General features: G+C 41.2%; 1 protein-coding gene across 1 annotated transcript; it reads left to right on the top strand.

Annotated features, from left to right (window-relative positions):
• Positions 1 to 2,478: 2,478 nt before the first annotated feature.
• On the top strand, positions 2,479 to 8,932 carry minar1l (membrane integral NOTCH2 associated receptor 1-like; the record flags this gene model as incomplete). Its single annotated transcript, XM_079825444.1, has 3 exons — positions 2,479 to 4,440; positions 5,955 to 6,143; positions 7,273 to 8,932. The coding sequence occupies 3 exons, from the start codon at positions 2,479 to 2,481 to the stop codon at positions 7,450 to 7,452; spliced, it is 2,331 nt and encodes a 776-aa protein (XP_079681570.1). The 3' UTR covers positions 7,453 to 8,932.
• Between the last annotated feature and the right edge of the window lie 5,352 nt (positions 8,933 to 14,284).

The raw sequence follows: 14,284 nt of genomic DNA, 5'->3' as shown, positions 1-14,284 counted from the left end.
ATTCTGTTGGACTGTAATTTTGAACTTTTAATCAGAAACATGTTTACATGGAATATTTCAGAATGTATCACCCAAATAGAGTGTCTATCTTGTGTCAAGTTGAAATGTTTTATATTATTACAATTTAAATGTTATTGATTGTGAGACCTGCCATGCAAATAGCCCTGATTCTAAAATGGAGTTAAAAACTTGATAAACAAAGAAACAGTCAAAAAATTCTCTCCTTCCTCAGATAAACAACATATATATTTATAGTCATTATGCAACATTTAGTGGTGAAAAATATTTAGTTATAACTTTATATTATAACTAAATATTTGTCACCACTAAATGTTGCATAATGACTATAAATCTCACCTGAAGGCTTCCACGAAAGAAGATATTTTGAAGAATATGTGTAATCAAAAAGTTAATGGACCACATTGACTTCCACAGTATGGAGAAAAAAATGGAAGTCCCCAGTTTGGTTACCCATATTCTTACAAATATATTATTTTGTGTTCAGCAGAAAGAAAGACATTTTCTACAGGTTTGGAACAACATGAGGGTTAGTAAATGACACAATTAAAATTTTTGCACGAACCATCCCTTTAAGTATGTAATATTGTACTAAATACAAAAATGTAATCAAAACAAATTACAGCAATAATGGGCTATAGAGAGAGAGAGTATTTACAGTGCAACAGTAGTCATCACCAGTGTTCTCCATGAAGATTTTTTTTCTTCATATTTACATGCAATTTGATATAACATGAACTGTGTTGCCCCCCAGTGGTTTTCATGATGAATAATTTTGAACCAGAGACAAATTAACAAACTTTATAACTCCACAACAAACTTTACAATACACTTGTATTGTGTGCTGAAAAGGTCTTAAACCTAATGTATTTCAGATGCTCATCAATTAGACATAGAACTTGAGTTCCTGATGAGTCTTAGCAGTTCCGACTCTCTGCCATCTAAAGTGAATGAGCTCCATTACTCTTTTAAAAGGTTTGATCAGCTTACATCTGTAGGCTATACTTAAACTGAGAGAGGAAGTGTGTTATAGTCTGTAAAGATCTCATCACCCACTTCAGTACAATACTGAGCGGATGCTGGGTCTCTTTGACTTTTGACTCCACTGTTGTTTGCATGTGATTTGGGACAGTCTATGTGCATCAGGACAAATTCTCTGATGGTACAGGTGGGCTTCCATTTTTATTCCGTTTCTTAGGAAATAAAGAAAAATCAAGAAAATTCACATGCTCCAAACTTTGTAAATGTAAAAGATTTTTTAATGTTTTTGTTTTGTTTGTTTTTAAATGTAGGCTCTTTATAAAGATTTCAAATCTGATAAGGAGTATTACATTTTATTTAATAATTTAATATGTAAATCATTGATTTATTTATTTTTTAATCATTATTTAATAAAAATATTTTATTCATGCGTATATAGATTATCACAGAGCAAAGTGCAGAGGAGAACTCCAGGTAAATGCAACTCCAATACATTTCTATTATATCTATTTACTGTATATTTAGCTGACTTTTTTATTAACAATTAACCAATTAATAAAAAATAAAGTACAGAGAAATGTATAAATTAATATCTGTATATATTTCTGATTTTGTTTTATTTTTTTTATATTTATTGACAAATTTTCATTCATTCAATCAATGTTTTTGATATATATTTTTAAATATGTTTTATTAGTTTTTATTAATGTATTATTTTTAATGATTGTAAATAGCAAAAAAGAAAATGGGTTACAATTTGAGGTCTCTTCTAGAGATTTCTGTACTTTACAATGCATTTCTCCTTTAGTATGTTTATTGTTGGGCATTAGAATAGCCACTAACGTCATGCATGACTGACCACAGAAGCTCCGTGTGCAAACACACCAACTAGAGGATGCAACGCTCCTGTCACACATGAAGCAGAAACTATCTATACTGTTTCTCATGTACAGGATGTTCTGATCATCTTATTAAGGGATGAGACCCGGGATTTACGGAGTCTCTGGAGACCCCAGGCGACCTGCTTTTCTGCATTGAACATGGGACTGACCGCTGCCTTACCACTGACCGCTGCTTTACCAACAAGAGTCTCTTAGGTGGGACCCTGATCAGTGGAGATGGACGATTTTGTGATGTCTCTAATGATTTCTGCGCTTTTCAAATGCTCCGATCAGTGGCTATATTAAGGCTTTGAATAAGGTCAGCAGTGAATAGCTTTATTCTCAGCATCATATCCCAATGACAAGAGGTAACCGCTTGTTTTCATTGCACTTTTCTTTTCTTGGACTGTTTTAACTTGCATAGGATTTATATGAAATCAATGCAAAGTGGATTTTTGTGGAAATCCTCCTCTGGCTGACCTGATTTCACTGCTGTGCTCCCTTTTGCAGAGCTGCATGTGTCTTTGATGAAGGGGGAAAGCAGAGGACAGTGGGCTTACATTTTTTAAATGTAGTGTGCACAGCTAAAAGTTCAAATATGGCTGAAAATCCTGAAGACCCCCTGGTATTGTTGGAGATCCTGGAGGTGTTGGGTGCGTGCCATGGGAGCGTGTTGTATCCAGACATTTGTGTCTATCTGAGTGGAAGCTTTAGCCTGCAGCCCCTTCTAGAATTACGGAGTCTCTTATACTCCACCGCCTGTAGAGACCCCTGCTTCCCCACCACCCTCTTCCGAGAGCGCCTTCACCCGCCCTGCAGCAACCGGCTCTCAGCGGCCGCCGACGTCGTCTCACTGTTCAACCTCCTTATGCACAACCGCGTGGCACCTACATACGCTCAGAACCTTCAGTCGCTGACGCCCTGTCAGGTCTGTGGGAAGGAATTTGTGCGTTACAACTGGCCGGCCGCCTTACCCGTCACAGTAGGAGGGACCACCTCTGAGGACTGTAAATATGAGAACCTCCCTTGTGAAGCATTCAGTCATAACAGGGAGGCTTCACATGCTTGGACCACCTCCGCATTGATTGCTCAGTCTCACTCACACATGCACAACCGGGACAGCATGCAGAACGCGCATTCTGGGGACGTTTCCAGCGATACGGTCAATCAGGAGGCAGGCAACATGCCGGCAACCAATCAGGGGGCCTGCGTCGCTCGTTCCTGCTCTCAGAAGAGGAGTGCCTTTAAAGAAGGGATCCTCAAGGTACCACTTATGTCCACAGAAGGAGGCGGCCAATCAGATCAAAGCCCAGATGGACCAAGATCGGATGGTGAGGAAATGCTTTATATTACCCAAACGAACCCCTATCCAGACCCCGCGACATATGCAAGTGACCACCACACATGCAACCCGGCATCACACGCGCAATGTCTGCATGATCATTTATATGTTCATTCAAATGCACCTGAACAAGATGCATGTGATGCGTATGATGACGCCACTGACCCGTATGACCCTCAGACTCCGTGGCATCAGGCAAAGCAGGAGAGTTTGGATGAGCTCCAGACGTCCACATACTTCGGCCCTACAGTCTCCAACCAAAAGCAGCAAACCCCGCTCCTTCAAGTCAAGAGCCACAGCTTGGACATTGACAGCAGGACGTCGGATGAAAGACCTGAGCCTGAAACGACTGGGCTGCAGAAACCCAGATCAGAGCGGTCTGTTTTAGAGAAGTCTGGTTTACGAAAACCAGGATCTGTTAAAATCAGCTTTGATGGGTCAAGCTTTGACATTCCCGGCTTCGATCCTCAGATCGTCAACTCGGTGCGGGATACCTTCACGCGGCTGAGCGGCATGAGTTTGGAGGCATGGTACGATTGGTCACCAAGCTTTGATGGCGCGACTAGCGTTGGCACCCAGACGGAACCTGCAGATCGCCGTGCTTTACGAAGCCTCATGCTTGGCGATAAACTCTCCATTGACAACCCTGACATTGGCGAGGACGACATTAGTGCCATATTCCGTTTCCTAGATGACATTAGCATGTGTGGCTCCATGGCAGTGTTGCCAGGGGAAGGAGGTGGGACCCAGGAAGGGGGCGGGGGCGGTTTGCCAGAGAGGCGTGAGCGATTGGGAAAGTTACGGAGGTTGTTTCACTCCTTGGAGGCACCTGAGGAGGGTGTGAGATGGGGTGTGGGACGCCTGCTCCAACGGGTCACGGAGCTGGAGCAACAGCTAGAGCCGATCGCAGAACTACGTGAACAACTGTCCCTTGTCCTCTCAACGCTGGACCGACTGGAACAGCGGGACCAGGTCGCATGCCCTCACACGCATCAAATGATCATACAACCACAGCTCGCAGCACGGCCTAACATACAGCAACAGCAGGGGTCCCCGAGGACCAATCCAGGAATGGAGGGCGTCAATGAGGCAGCAGCAAAACGTAGACGTCTGTTTATACGCAGGCCCTCCAGGAGCCACACGGAGAGCAGCGGGTCTGAAGCCCAGAGAGAGTGGAGCATCAGCTTCAGCAAGGAGCCACACATACAGCCTGCTAAGGTAACAGGACAAGAAATATATGTAGCACTTTATTTTACAGTCCTGTACCCCATGTACATACTTTGCATTTAATATAGTAATTGCAATAACTGGGTAATAACTTACTACTAACCCTGAACCTACCCCTAAACTTAACCTTAACCCATGTAGGTACCTTATATTACCCAGTACTTTACACAATTTTTTGCACGTGCTGTAAAATAAAGTGCAACCAAAATATCTGCTGAGACAACAAATGTAAAGAGGGGTCCAAATGTCTGGTAGTTTTTATAATGTTTAAGAATTTTACAACAAAGAAAAGTTATCAAGTAAAAACGGTGGTCTGTAAGTGATATTTCTTGCACATAAAATCTCCTTAAATCACTGACATATGTGTGAGAAATCATACTTGTCTTTGTGACAGAACTACTCATGTTAGCATACTACTCTTATTATTTCTGCTATATAAATGTATGGAAAAATATTAATAGTATGCTATTATGCTATAATGAATTAGGCCTCTGTAAACAACAAAATAAGAGTTAGAAAGCATATATAAATCAGAAAGTTTTGCATCCAATCGGAATACTAGCCAATGTTCTCTGCTTGATTCATTTTGTGCATATGGGCAGGGTTTGGAGTAATTATTGGAAGCAAAATGGCTTACTTATAGCACCTTTAAAGATTTAAGCACTTTTTCTAGGTCACAAAAAAATAAATACATTTGTGACTGACAATGTGTGTAGAAAAAAGGTCATTTTTTTTGTATGCTGCAGGAATGAGTCCTAAAACCCAGAAAGAAATTAGCATTTTTTTGCATTTCCGGTTCTATAGTTCCAAAGTCAATGGGTTGTTAACTGCCTGAAATAATGCCTGTGGTTAACACAAGCTTGAGATATTTTCACGTTTTTGTCTACAACATAAAAGTTGTAATATTGAAGTTTTCAGTACATTAAACGTCATCACGCCGGACAGGACAACTAATCTGCTCACTAATACATATTTACAGCCATGTTGTATTCTAACTAAAACTTCCCAACTTGTAGACTTGTAAAGTTGTGTTCATTTATAGCAAACTTTATAACTTGAAAAGATTCTTCTTGATGAACAAAATGTGTAAGAATAATACACTTCTGCTGGTCACAGAGCTTAATTTCTGCAATAATCCAAAAGCCAATGGGGGAAACAAATGTATGGGTATTTGTGGAGGGAACCAGGGTAATGCTAATTTCCGGGTTGGCCTAAAAAAAATCATTAAAAAAAATCTAAAAATCATCCCTGAAGCGTGTTGAAGCATTAAATCCACATTCTCAAATCAAGCTTGAAAACATGGTCAACAGTTTTGCACAAACTTGTGGAGTTCATGGAGCTGCTGTCAATAAAGCAAATTTTTAAATTCATTCATAAAATTCATTCATAAAATTGTATTCATTTAGAGAAGAATGCAATGGTATGCATTTTCACTAGTGGTCTCCTTTGGACCCTCTGTAAGGGTGAATCGTTGATTATACTATAAATCTTGTTTGGCTCCTCAGTCAGATTATTTAGGTGGAGTGTACAAAAGAGAGGTTCCCGTAGTGCAGGAAGTGACGGGTTTTCACCTCATGCCACCTGAGACCCAGAATGCACCACGCCGCACATCAGTCCAGAGCACTTCCCAGCATCTGACTGACCGCCCCAAAGTGACCTGGAGCCAATCAGACTTAACACCTCTGGACCTTCAGGTAACATTTCCAAATGTAATGATTTCAGTGAAATCTGTCACCTCATAAATCTGTATTTTTCTGCTATGTCTTTTTTCTGGGGTCAAAATGACCCAAAATAGAGTAAAATTACTAGATTGGATGGTAATCCATTTTTACAAAGTGCATAATTTGAGATATAAAAAAAAAAAAAACCTTTTATTGTTTTTATACACTCACCTAAAGGATTATTAGGAACACCTGTTCAATTTCTCATTAATGCAATTATCTAATCAACCAATCACATGGCAGTTGCTTCAATGGATTTAGGGGTGTGGTCCTGGTCAAGACAATCTCCTGAACTCCAAACTGAATGTCACAATGGGAAAGAAAGGTGATTTAAGCAATATTGAGCGTGGCATGGTTGTTGGTGCCAGACAGGCCGGTCTGAGTATTTCACAATCTGCTCAGTTACTGGGATTTTCACGCACAACCATTTCTAGGGTTTACAAAGAATGGTGTGAAAAGGGAAAAACATCCAGTATGCGGCAGTCCTGTGGGCGAAAATGCCTTGTTGATGCTAGAGGTCAGAGGAGAATGGGCCGACTGATTCAAGCTGATAGAAGAGCAACTTTGACTGAAATAACCACTCGTTACAACCGAGGTATGAGGAACCTTGAGGCGGGTGGGCTACAACAGCAGAAGACCCCACCAGGTACCACTCATCTCCACTACAAATAGGAAAAAGAGGCTACAATTTGCACGAGCTCACCAAAATTGGACAGTTGAAGACTGGAAAAATGTTGCCTGGTCTGATGAGTCTCGATTTCTGTTGAGACATTCAGATGGTAGAGTCAGAATTTGGCGTAAACAGAATGATAACATGGATCCATCATGCCTTGTTACCACTGTGCAGGCTGGTGGTGGTGGTGTAATGGTGTGGGGGATGTTTTCTTGGCACACTTTAGGCTCCTTAGTGCCAATTGGGCATCGTTTAAAGGGGGTCAAACACAGTATTAGTATGGTGTTCCTAATAATCCTTTAGGTGAGTGTATATACATCATTGAGCTCTTTGGGACCCTAAACATAAAATCAATCTTAACAAAACAGAAGCTTGTTGAGCAGATAAACCAGCATTTATAAACTGAAAATTTCGGATTATATTTTGCAGGCCCCTGAGTCTTTGGAGTTCTGGACAGACGAGATTTACACGCCAGCCTCCGACACGCTCCTGCGCCGTTCGTATTCGTACACCCGTTGCAACAGGAACCAGACGTTCCGCATCGCTGCCCTCAGCATCACTGCCACCATCATCCTTATCCTCATCATCGTCATTCCACTCAGCATGTAACGTACATGCAGTCACATGACATGCCTAAAGCTACTTTGAATGGTACAATTACGTGTTTATTAGGTAATATTATAAAGCTTTGAAAGAGAGCATGATTTCTTCATGAAGCGAATTCAACAAGCATGGCAGACTGTACAACCTATGCAAAACAGGCTTCATTTCATTTTAAAAACATTTCCTGAGACTTTCCATGGAGTTTCCCAACCTTTAGTTTTGTTTTTGGAATTTTAGCACACTCTCAGTTAAATGTTTATTCAGCAGTTTATGGATTCAGGATGTTCCGGTATACCCTCTTTGTTGATGGATATTGGGGAGTTCCCATTAGTCTAATGTAATTCTGCTGAAACCTGAAACGGGCATCCATTCGCTCACACAGCGACACGTGTTTCTCTCTCCCGCACCTCTGCTTTCTCTCTCCATTTAAATGCTTGGATAATTCATTCATAGTGGCACATTTACATTTACAACTGCTCTTTAAATCTGCTAAATGTCCTCATATGTGGGGGAAATGCTGAGGTATGAGAGATACGAGTCTTATCTCTGTTTTTGTTTGCATATTCTTCATTAATGACCTGGATTTGTGGTCAACTCGCAGCCAAAATAGTGCAACAAAATGTAATATCTTCCCTCACAAAAGCTTACAAGAAAAGGAAAATGAGCCTCCAGAGATCCAGAATGGATGCATGATGGTGGATCAATACCAGCACACATTTTCAATTTGCTGAACAACAGCACTAAACTTTTAATGGGCTGTGATGGGACTGAGTAAGTGCGGGAGGGGAGAGACCAAGAGAAAGGGAGTGTTTGTCCTCTTTTATTGAGCCTAAGGGTTTCTGAGTCCTACTTCTGTCTGCTGCAGCAGATTAATGAGAAAAGCCTCTGATTTACTCAAGTAAAAGGGTTTCAAATAGGAATTAATCAGACTTTAGCTTCAGCCAACTTGCAGTTTGATCTAAGATACTGTAATTCATCTCGCACCACTTGTGCTACGATCTACAGAATGATGCTATACCTCAAGTCGTGCTATTACTTCTCTAAATGATTGGATTTACGATGAAGGATTGATCCGTGCCGATTCCTGAGTATATCTCAGGCCAGGAAGCAACCACCCAGCAATGCTTTGGCGACCATGCACAACACCAAACACCTAGCAAATATTAGCAATGCTTTCTACAGCACATAATTATCTAAATGCAATGTGAAGACAATTGAATGAGATGTTCTATTTTAAGGAGGCAATGTTGGAAAAGTTTTGACTTCATGATTTTGGCTTCCTCATGTTCTTTAGAAATAGCCTATTGATTTCTCTCCAGAATCATTTTTGTTAAGTTTATAGCAATTGTTTTTCTTTCTATGATTGTATGAACACCTTTATATTTCTTGATAGGGAGTCCTTTTTTTTCAAGGCATCTTTGACTATGAATATATTCCTTTGTCTCTTATTTTGTCTTCATAAAGCTGGTTTTGGTTATTCAATGGGACCATGTCTTGTGTGTTGTTTCTTCCAGCAGTTAAACAAGCTTACATGCAGTGTGCATACAGTAGGAAGCAGGTGGATCATGACAGTGGTATATTTGATTGAAATAAGTTTTTCCTGTAATAATATCAGCAATACTTTTGCACACTGCCGCTTGCTGCTTTTCCCACTGGAGTTTTAATATTTCAGAGCACAGCTCTCATAAACGTGTATTATCTATTTATGATCTATCAGTTCCGTTATTGACGTGAAAGCACTTAACCGCACTTACACACATAGTCTTTCAAGCTCAAATGAGCCTTCCTTCTAATGTAGTTTATCTAAAATCTCCACTGCCTTTTTCGCTCTGCATACAGTACACATTGTGAAAGTGAGAGGTTTCATATCTGATAATATGCAAGATTCATTATATAGCACACATATTGACGCCATTGAAAAGTGACCTAATTTAATTAGAAAATCTAATGAAATGCTATTTCATATAAAATATATTAATATGAATATATAATACATTAAAGAATGTAGTTGGATCATGATTGTAAGACCATTTCTAATAATTGCATTTCTGATAACTTGTGTATGTTTTAGTTTGTTTGGTTGATGTGTTCATTGAAATAAGGGATTTCTATAATTCAGCTATTTGATATAAAATAATTAAGTTTTTTTTTGTTTTGTTATTAAAGACGTGCATCTGAATGTCATATGCATGTATCATCTATGCAGCACAATATGTAGCAATACTGGTGGGTGTTCTTAAAATGTTGTCATAACAGAACTTAATTTGAATATCGATATATTAGATTGGTCAAATTTAAATAATGTGGGTCTGATTAACACTCAAGTGTGAGAAAGTCAGAAAGAAAACATGGTAAGTGTAAGTAAGTGTTTAAGTCTATTCAAATTGTAAGGGGTTACATTCAAATACAAAGAGTATTTCAATCTATATTTGTATTCATTTTGTTCATGTGATAATTCAGTTTTATGCAATAATGTGCAAGATTGTTTGTTATATTAAAAAAATATCACATTTTATTACTGTCCCATAACACATTCGGCTGAAGTAATATAATACATTAAAAGATAATATTAGATTAGATTAGATTCAACTTTATTGTCATTACACAAGTACAAGTACAAGGCAACGAAATGCAGTTTAGGTCTAACCAGAAGTGCAATAGCAGCAAGTGCAGGATATACAATGGATGCGTAAGTGCAGGACATGGATATGTACTGAATATGTATAAATATGTATAAATAGAGAGACGTTATTACTATAAACAGAACTGAATTTACAGGTGAATATGTACAGTGAATAAATATACAGATGGCTATTACTATAAAAAGAATTTACAGGTGAATATGTACTATGAATACAATATACAGATGGCTATTACTATAATCAGAATTTTACAGATAGAGGTATACAATAATATGTTAGGCTAATATGAGGAATAGCAGTGGATTAGGGTAGTGCAATAAATTATGGACAGAGCTATCCGGAAAAAAAAGTGTAAAGTGCAGTGGAAAGTGGTTGCATATTACATTTAGAAGTACAGTGCAAAAATGCAAATGTAAACATTGGTACTATAAATACAGTCAGCAGTGCAAATGAGCATAATCCAGTTAAGATATGGCAGTGTAAGATGCATATGTAAACAGTTGTTACTGTGATAAACAGTCGGTAGTGCAAATAACAAAGTGAAGGTGGATGTGAGGTAGGAGAGTTATCAGTATATGAGGGAAGTGGATCAGCGGGGGTTGGAGTTCAGTAAGGAGACAGCTCTGGGGAAAAAACTGTTCTTTAGTCTGCTGGTCCTGGTCCGGTGGATCCTGAAACGCCTGCCGGAGGGCAGGAGAGAAAACAGTCTGTGGGCTGGGTGAGAGGAGTCCTTGAGGATGCTGCGAGCTCGATGCAGACAGCGTTTCCTCTGGATGTGCTCGATGGCAGGCAGTGGAGTCCCTGTGATGCGCTGGGCAGTTTTCACCACCCGCTGCAGTGCCTTGCGCTCCGCAACAGAGCAGCTCCCATACCACACTGCCACACAGTTGGTCAGGATGCTTTCTATTGCGCAGCGGTAGAAGTTCACCAGGATAGCCGAGGAGAGCTGATTCTTCCTCAGTGTCCTCAGGAAGAAGAGGCGCTGGTGAGCCTTCTTGACCAGGCTGGAGGTGTTGGTCGTCCACGACATGTCCGCCGAGATGTGGATCCCCAGGAACTTGAAACTGGAGACACGCTCAACAGCCATTCCATTGATGTGGATGGTGTCGTGTGTGCCTCTTGACTCCTTCCTGAAGTCCACGATGAGCTCCTTCGTTTTGGTGGTGTTGAGGAGCAGGTTATTATCAGCGCACCATGTGGCCAGGTGCTGGATCTCTTCCCTGTAGGCAGTCTCATCGTTGTTGCTGATGAGACCGATCACCGTTGTGTCGTCCGCAAACTTGACGATAGAATTAGATCCATACACAGGCTTGCAGTCGGCGGTGAAGAGGGAGTAGAGAAACGGGCTTAGCACACAGCCCTGTGGTACACCAGTGTTAAGAGTGATGGATGTGGAGCAGGTGGATCCTGAACGAACATTCTGGGGTCTGTCAGTTAGGAAGTCCAAAATCCAGTTACACATTGAAGTGTTGATGCCCAGGTCTCCAAGTTTAGCTATTAACTTGGATGGGATGACAGTGTTGAATGCTGAGCTGAAGTCAACAAACAGCATGCGTGCATACGTGTTCTTATGGTCCAGATGGGTGAGCACAGAGTGCAGTGCCATGGAAACGGCATCCTCTGTGCTCCTATTGCTGCGGTAGGCAAACTGGTGTGAGTCCAATGTGGATGGTATAGAGTCTTTTAGGTGTTCCAGGACCAGCCGCTCAAAGCACTTCATAACGATGGGTGTGAGTGCTACAGGGCGGTAGTCATTAGGGCACCTCGGGTTAGAGTGTTTCGGCACTGGCACAATGGAAGTGCGTTTAAAGCATGTCGGTACAGCTGCTTGGGCAAGAGACAGGTTGAAAATGTCTGTAAAAACCCCAGCGAGCTGCTCCGCACATGCCCTGAGAACACGTCCAGGGATGTTGTCTGGTCCAGCAGCCTTGTGTGCGCTGATCCGGCTCAGTGCCTTGCAGACATCTGTGGAGGAGAGTGTGATTGGTGGGTGGTCAGCTGAGGGTTTGAGCTTGGTGGCAGTTTCTCTGTTGTCTCTTTCAAAACGAGCATAAAAGTAATTTAGCTCGTTCAGGAAGTTGACATCAGTGGCTGCGGGGGTGGAGTGGGGGGGTTTGTAGTCACTGATGGCCTGGATGCCCTGCCACATGCGTCGAGGGTCAGAGTTGGAAAAGTGACCCTCTATCTTTAGCTTGTAGCAGTGCTTGGCCTTTTTGATGCCCCTCTTCAGGTTTGCCCTGGACGTACTGTAGGCTTGTGCATCACCTGATTTGAAGGCAGTATTGCGTGACTTCAGCAGGAGTCGCACTTCCCTGTTCATCCATGGCTTCTGATTAGGGTATGTGGTGATCTGTTTCTGGGTTGTAACACTGTCGATGGTGGTATTGATATGATCCAATACAGAGGAAGTGAATGAGTCAATGTCCGTGTGAGCGCCACTGGTGGCTTGAGAAGCAAACATACTCCAGTCTGTGTTTAGAAACCTTTCCTGGAGTGTGGAGTCTGCCCCCGCAGGCCACACCTTGATGGTCTTTACTGATGGCTTCACACGGTTGATGAGGGGTGAATATTTGGGTGATAGAAACAAAGAGAGGTGGTCTGACTGTCCCAGGTGGGGGAGGGGTGTCGCAACGTAAGCTCCAGCCATGTTTGTATATACATGGTCTAAGGTTTTGTTTCCTCTGGTGTGGCAGGAAACATGCTGGTGAAACTTGGGTAGCACTGACTTTAGGTTTGAATGATTAAAGTCACCTGCAACAATAAACGCAGCTTCCGGGTGATCAGTCTGTTGTTTACTGATGGCTGCGTGAAGTTCTTTCATAGCAAGCTTGGCATCAGCATCCGGGGGAATATAGGCTGCAGTGATAATAGTGGAGGTGAACTCCCGCGGTAGATAAAACGGTCTACATTTAACCATGAGAAACTCCAGGTTAGCTGAACAATGACTCCCAACAATAGCAGAGTTTGTGCACCAAGCTTTGTTAATATAAATGCACAATCCACCCCCTCTGCTCTTCCCGGAGCCATCTAGTGTTCTATCCGCCCGGAGTGTGTGGCGTCCCGCTAGCTCAATAGCGGTGTCCGGTATTCCGCTGTTTAACCAGGTTTCAGTGAAGATTAGGACGTTACAGTTCAAAAGTTTCTTACTGTGTGTAATGCTGAGTCGAATCTCCTCCATTTTGTTCACTAGCGATCGTACATTGGCAAGGAAAATGCTGGGTAAAGAGAGCCGGTAAGGAGTTAGCCTTAGCTTAGCTCTTAGACCTCCACGCTTACCCCGTCTTTGTTTACGATCACAGCGCCGCCTTCTAGCACTTCCGCCCGGCCGGGCAGAGCGCATCGCCTCGGGCGTCCTAGCGATCTCAGGAAGGAGTTGAAGATTGTCCATAAAACTGTCGGAAATTCGCAAACCAATATCCAAAAGCTCACAGCGGGTGTACGATGTAAAAGCACAACTGTTCTGTACGAACAGACCCGAGATGAACAAGAAAAATACCGCAAAATTGCAGAATCTGGAGAGACGCTGAGCCTCGCGATCTACTCGCGCCGCCATCTTGGTCAATATAATATATTGCCTAATATGAGAAATTGTTTTGTTTTACAGAAAATGTCGCAAAACTGTAGGCAGAAGATAAAATATCTGCTATTCACAACTATAGCTGCTAATGCACTAAGCCACTCATATTAGAGTAAAGTGTTTGAGAAGTTTGGGTGAGGCAAAATGCACAAGATAAAGTATAGCCTACCTTCAACGCCGTGAATAATTGCATTACTCATCACAAATGTAGGCCTACTGGAGTAAAAAGTACACATAGGCTACTTATTAAAAAATAAAAGTTGCTAATATCTACTCAGCAAAACTACAGCAGCCAAAAAGATACTTAAGTAACTAATTATGTTTACTCAAATATACATTTGTTTATGTTTCTGAAAGAAGTCTCTTATGCTCAGCAAGGCTTCATTTATTTGATAAAAATACAGTAAAATCAGTAATATTGTGAAATACTATTACTATAAAATAACTGTTTTCTGTTTTAATATGTTTTAAAATGTATTTCTGTGATGCAAAGCTGAATTTTCAACATCATAACTCCAGTCTTAAGTGTCACATGTTCCTTCAGAAATCATTCTAATATGATGAGTTGCTGCTCATTCTCATTATTATGAATGTTGAAAACAGTTGTGCTGCTTAACCA

The sequence above is a fragment of the Gobio gobio genome (assembly GCF_949357685.1).
Source record: "Gobio gobio genome assembly, chromosome: 9".
NCBI classification, from domain to species: domain Eukaryota; kingdom Metazoa; phylum Chordata; class Actinopteri; order Cypriniformes; family Gobionidae; genus Gobio; species Gobio gobio.
The sequence above is the reverse complement of the archived record's forward strand: the minus strand, read 5'-3'. Positions and strand labels throughout refer to the sequence as shown.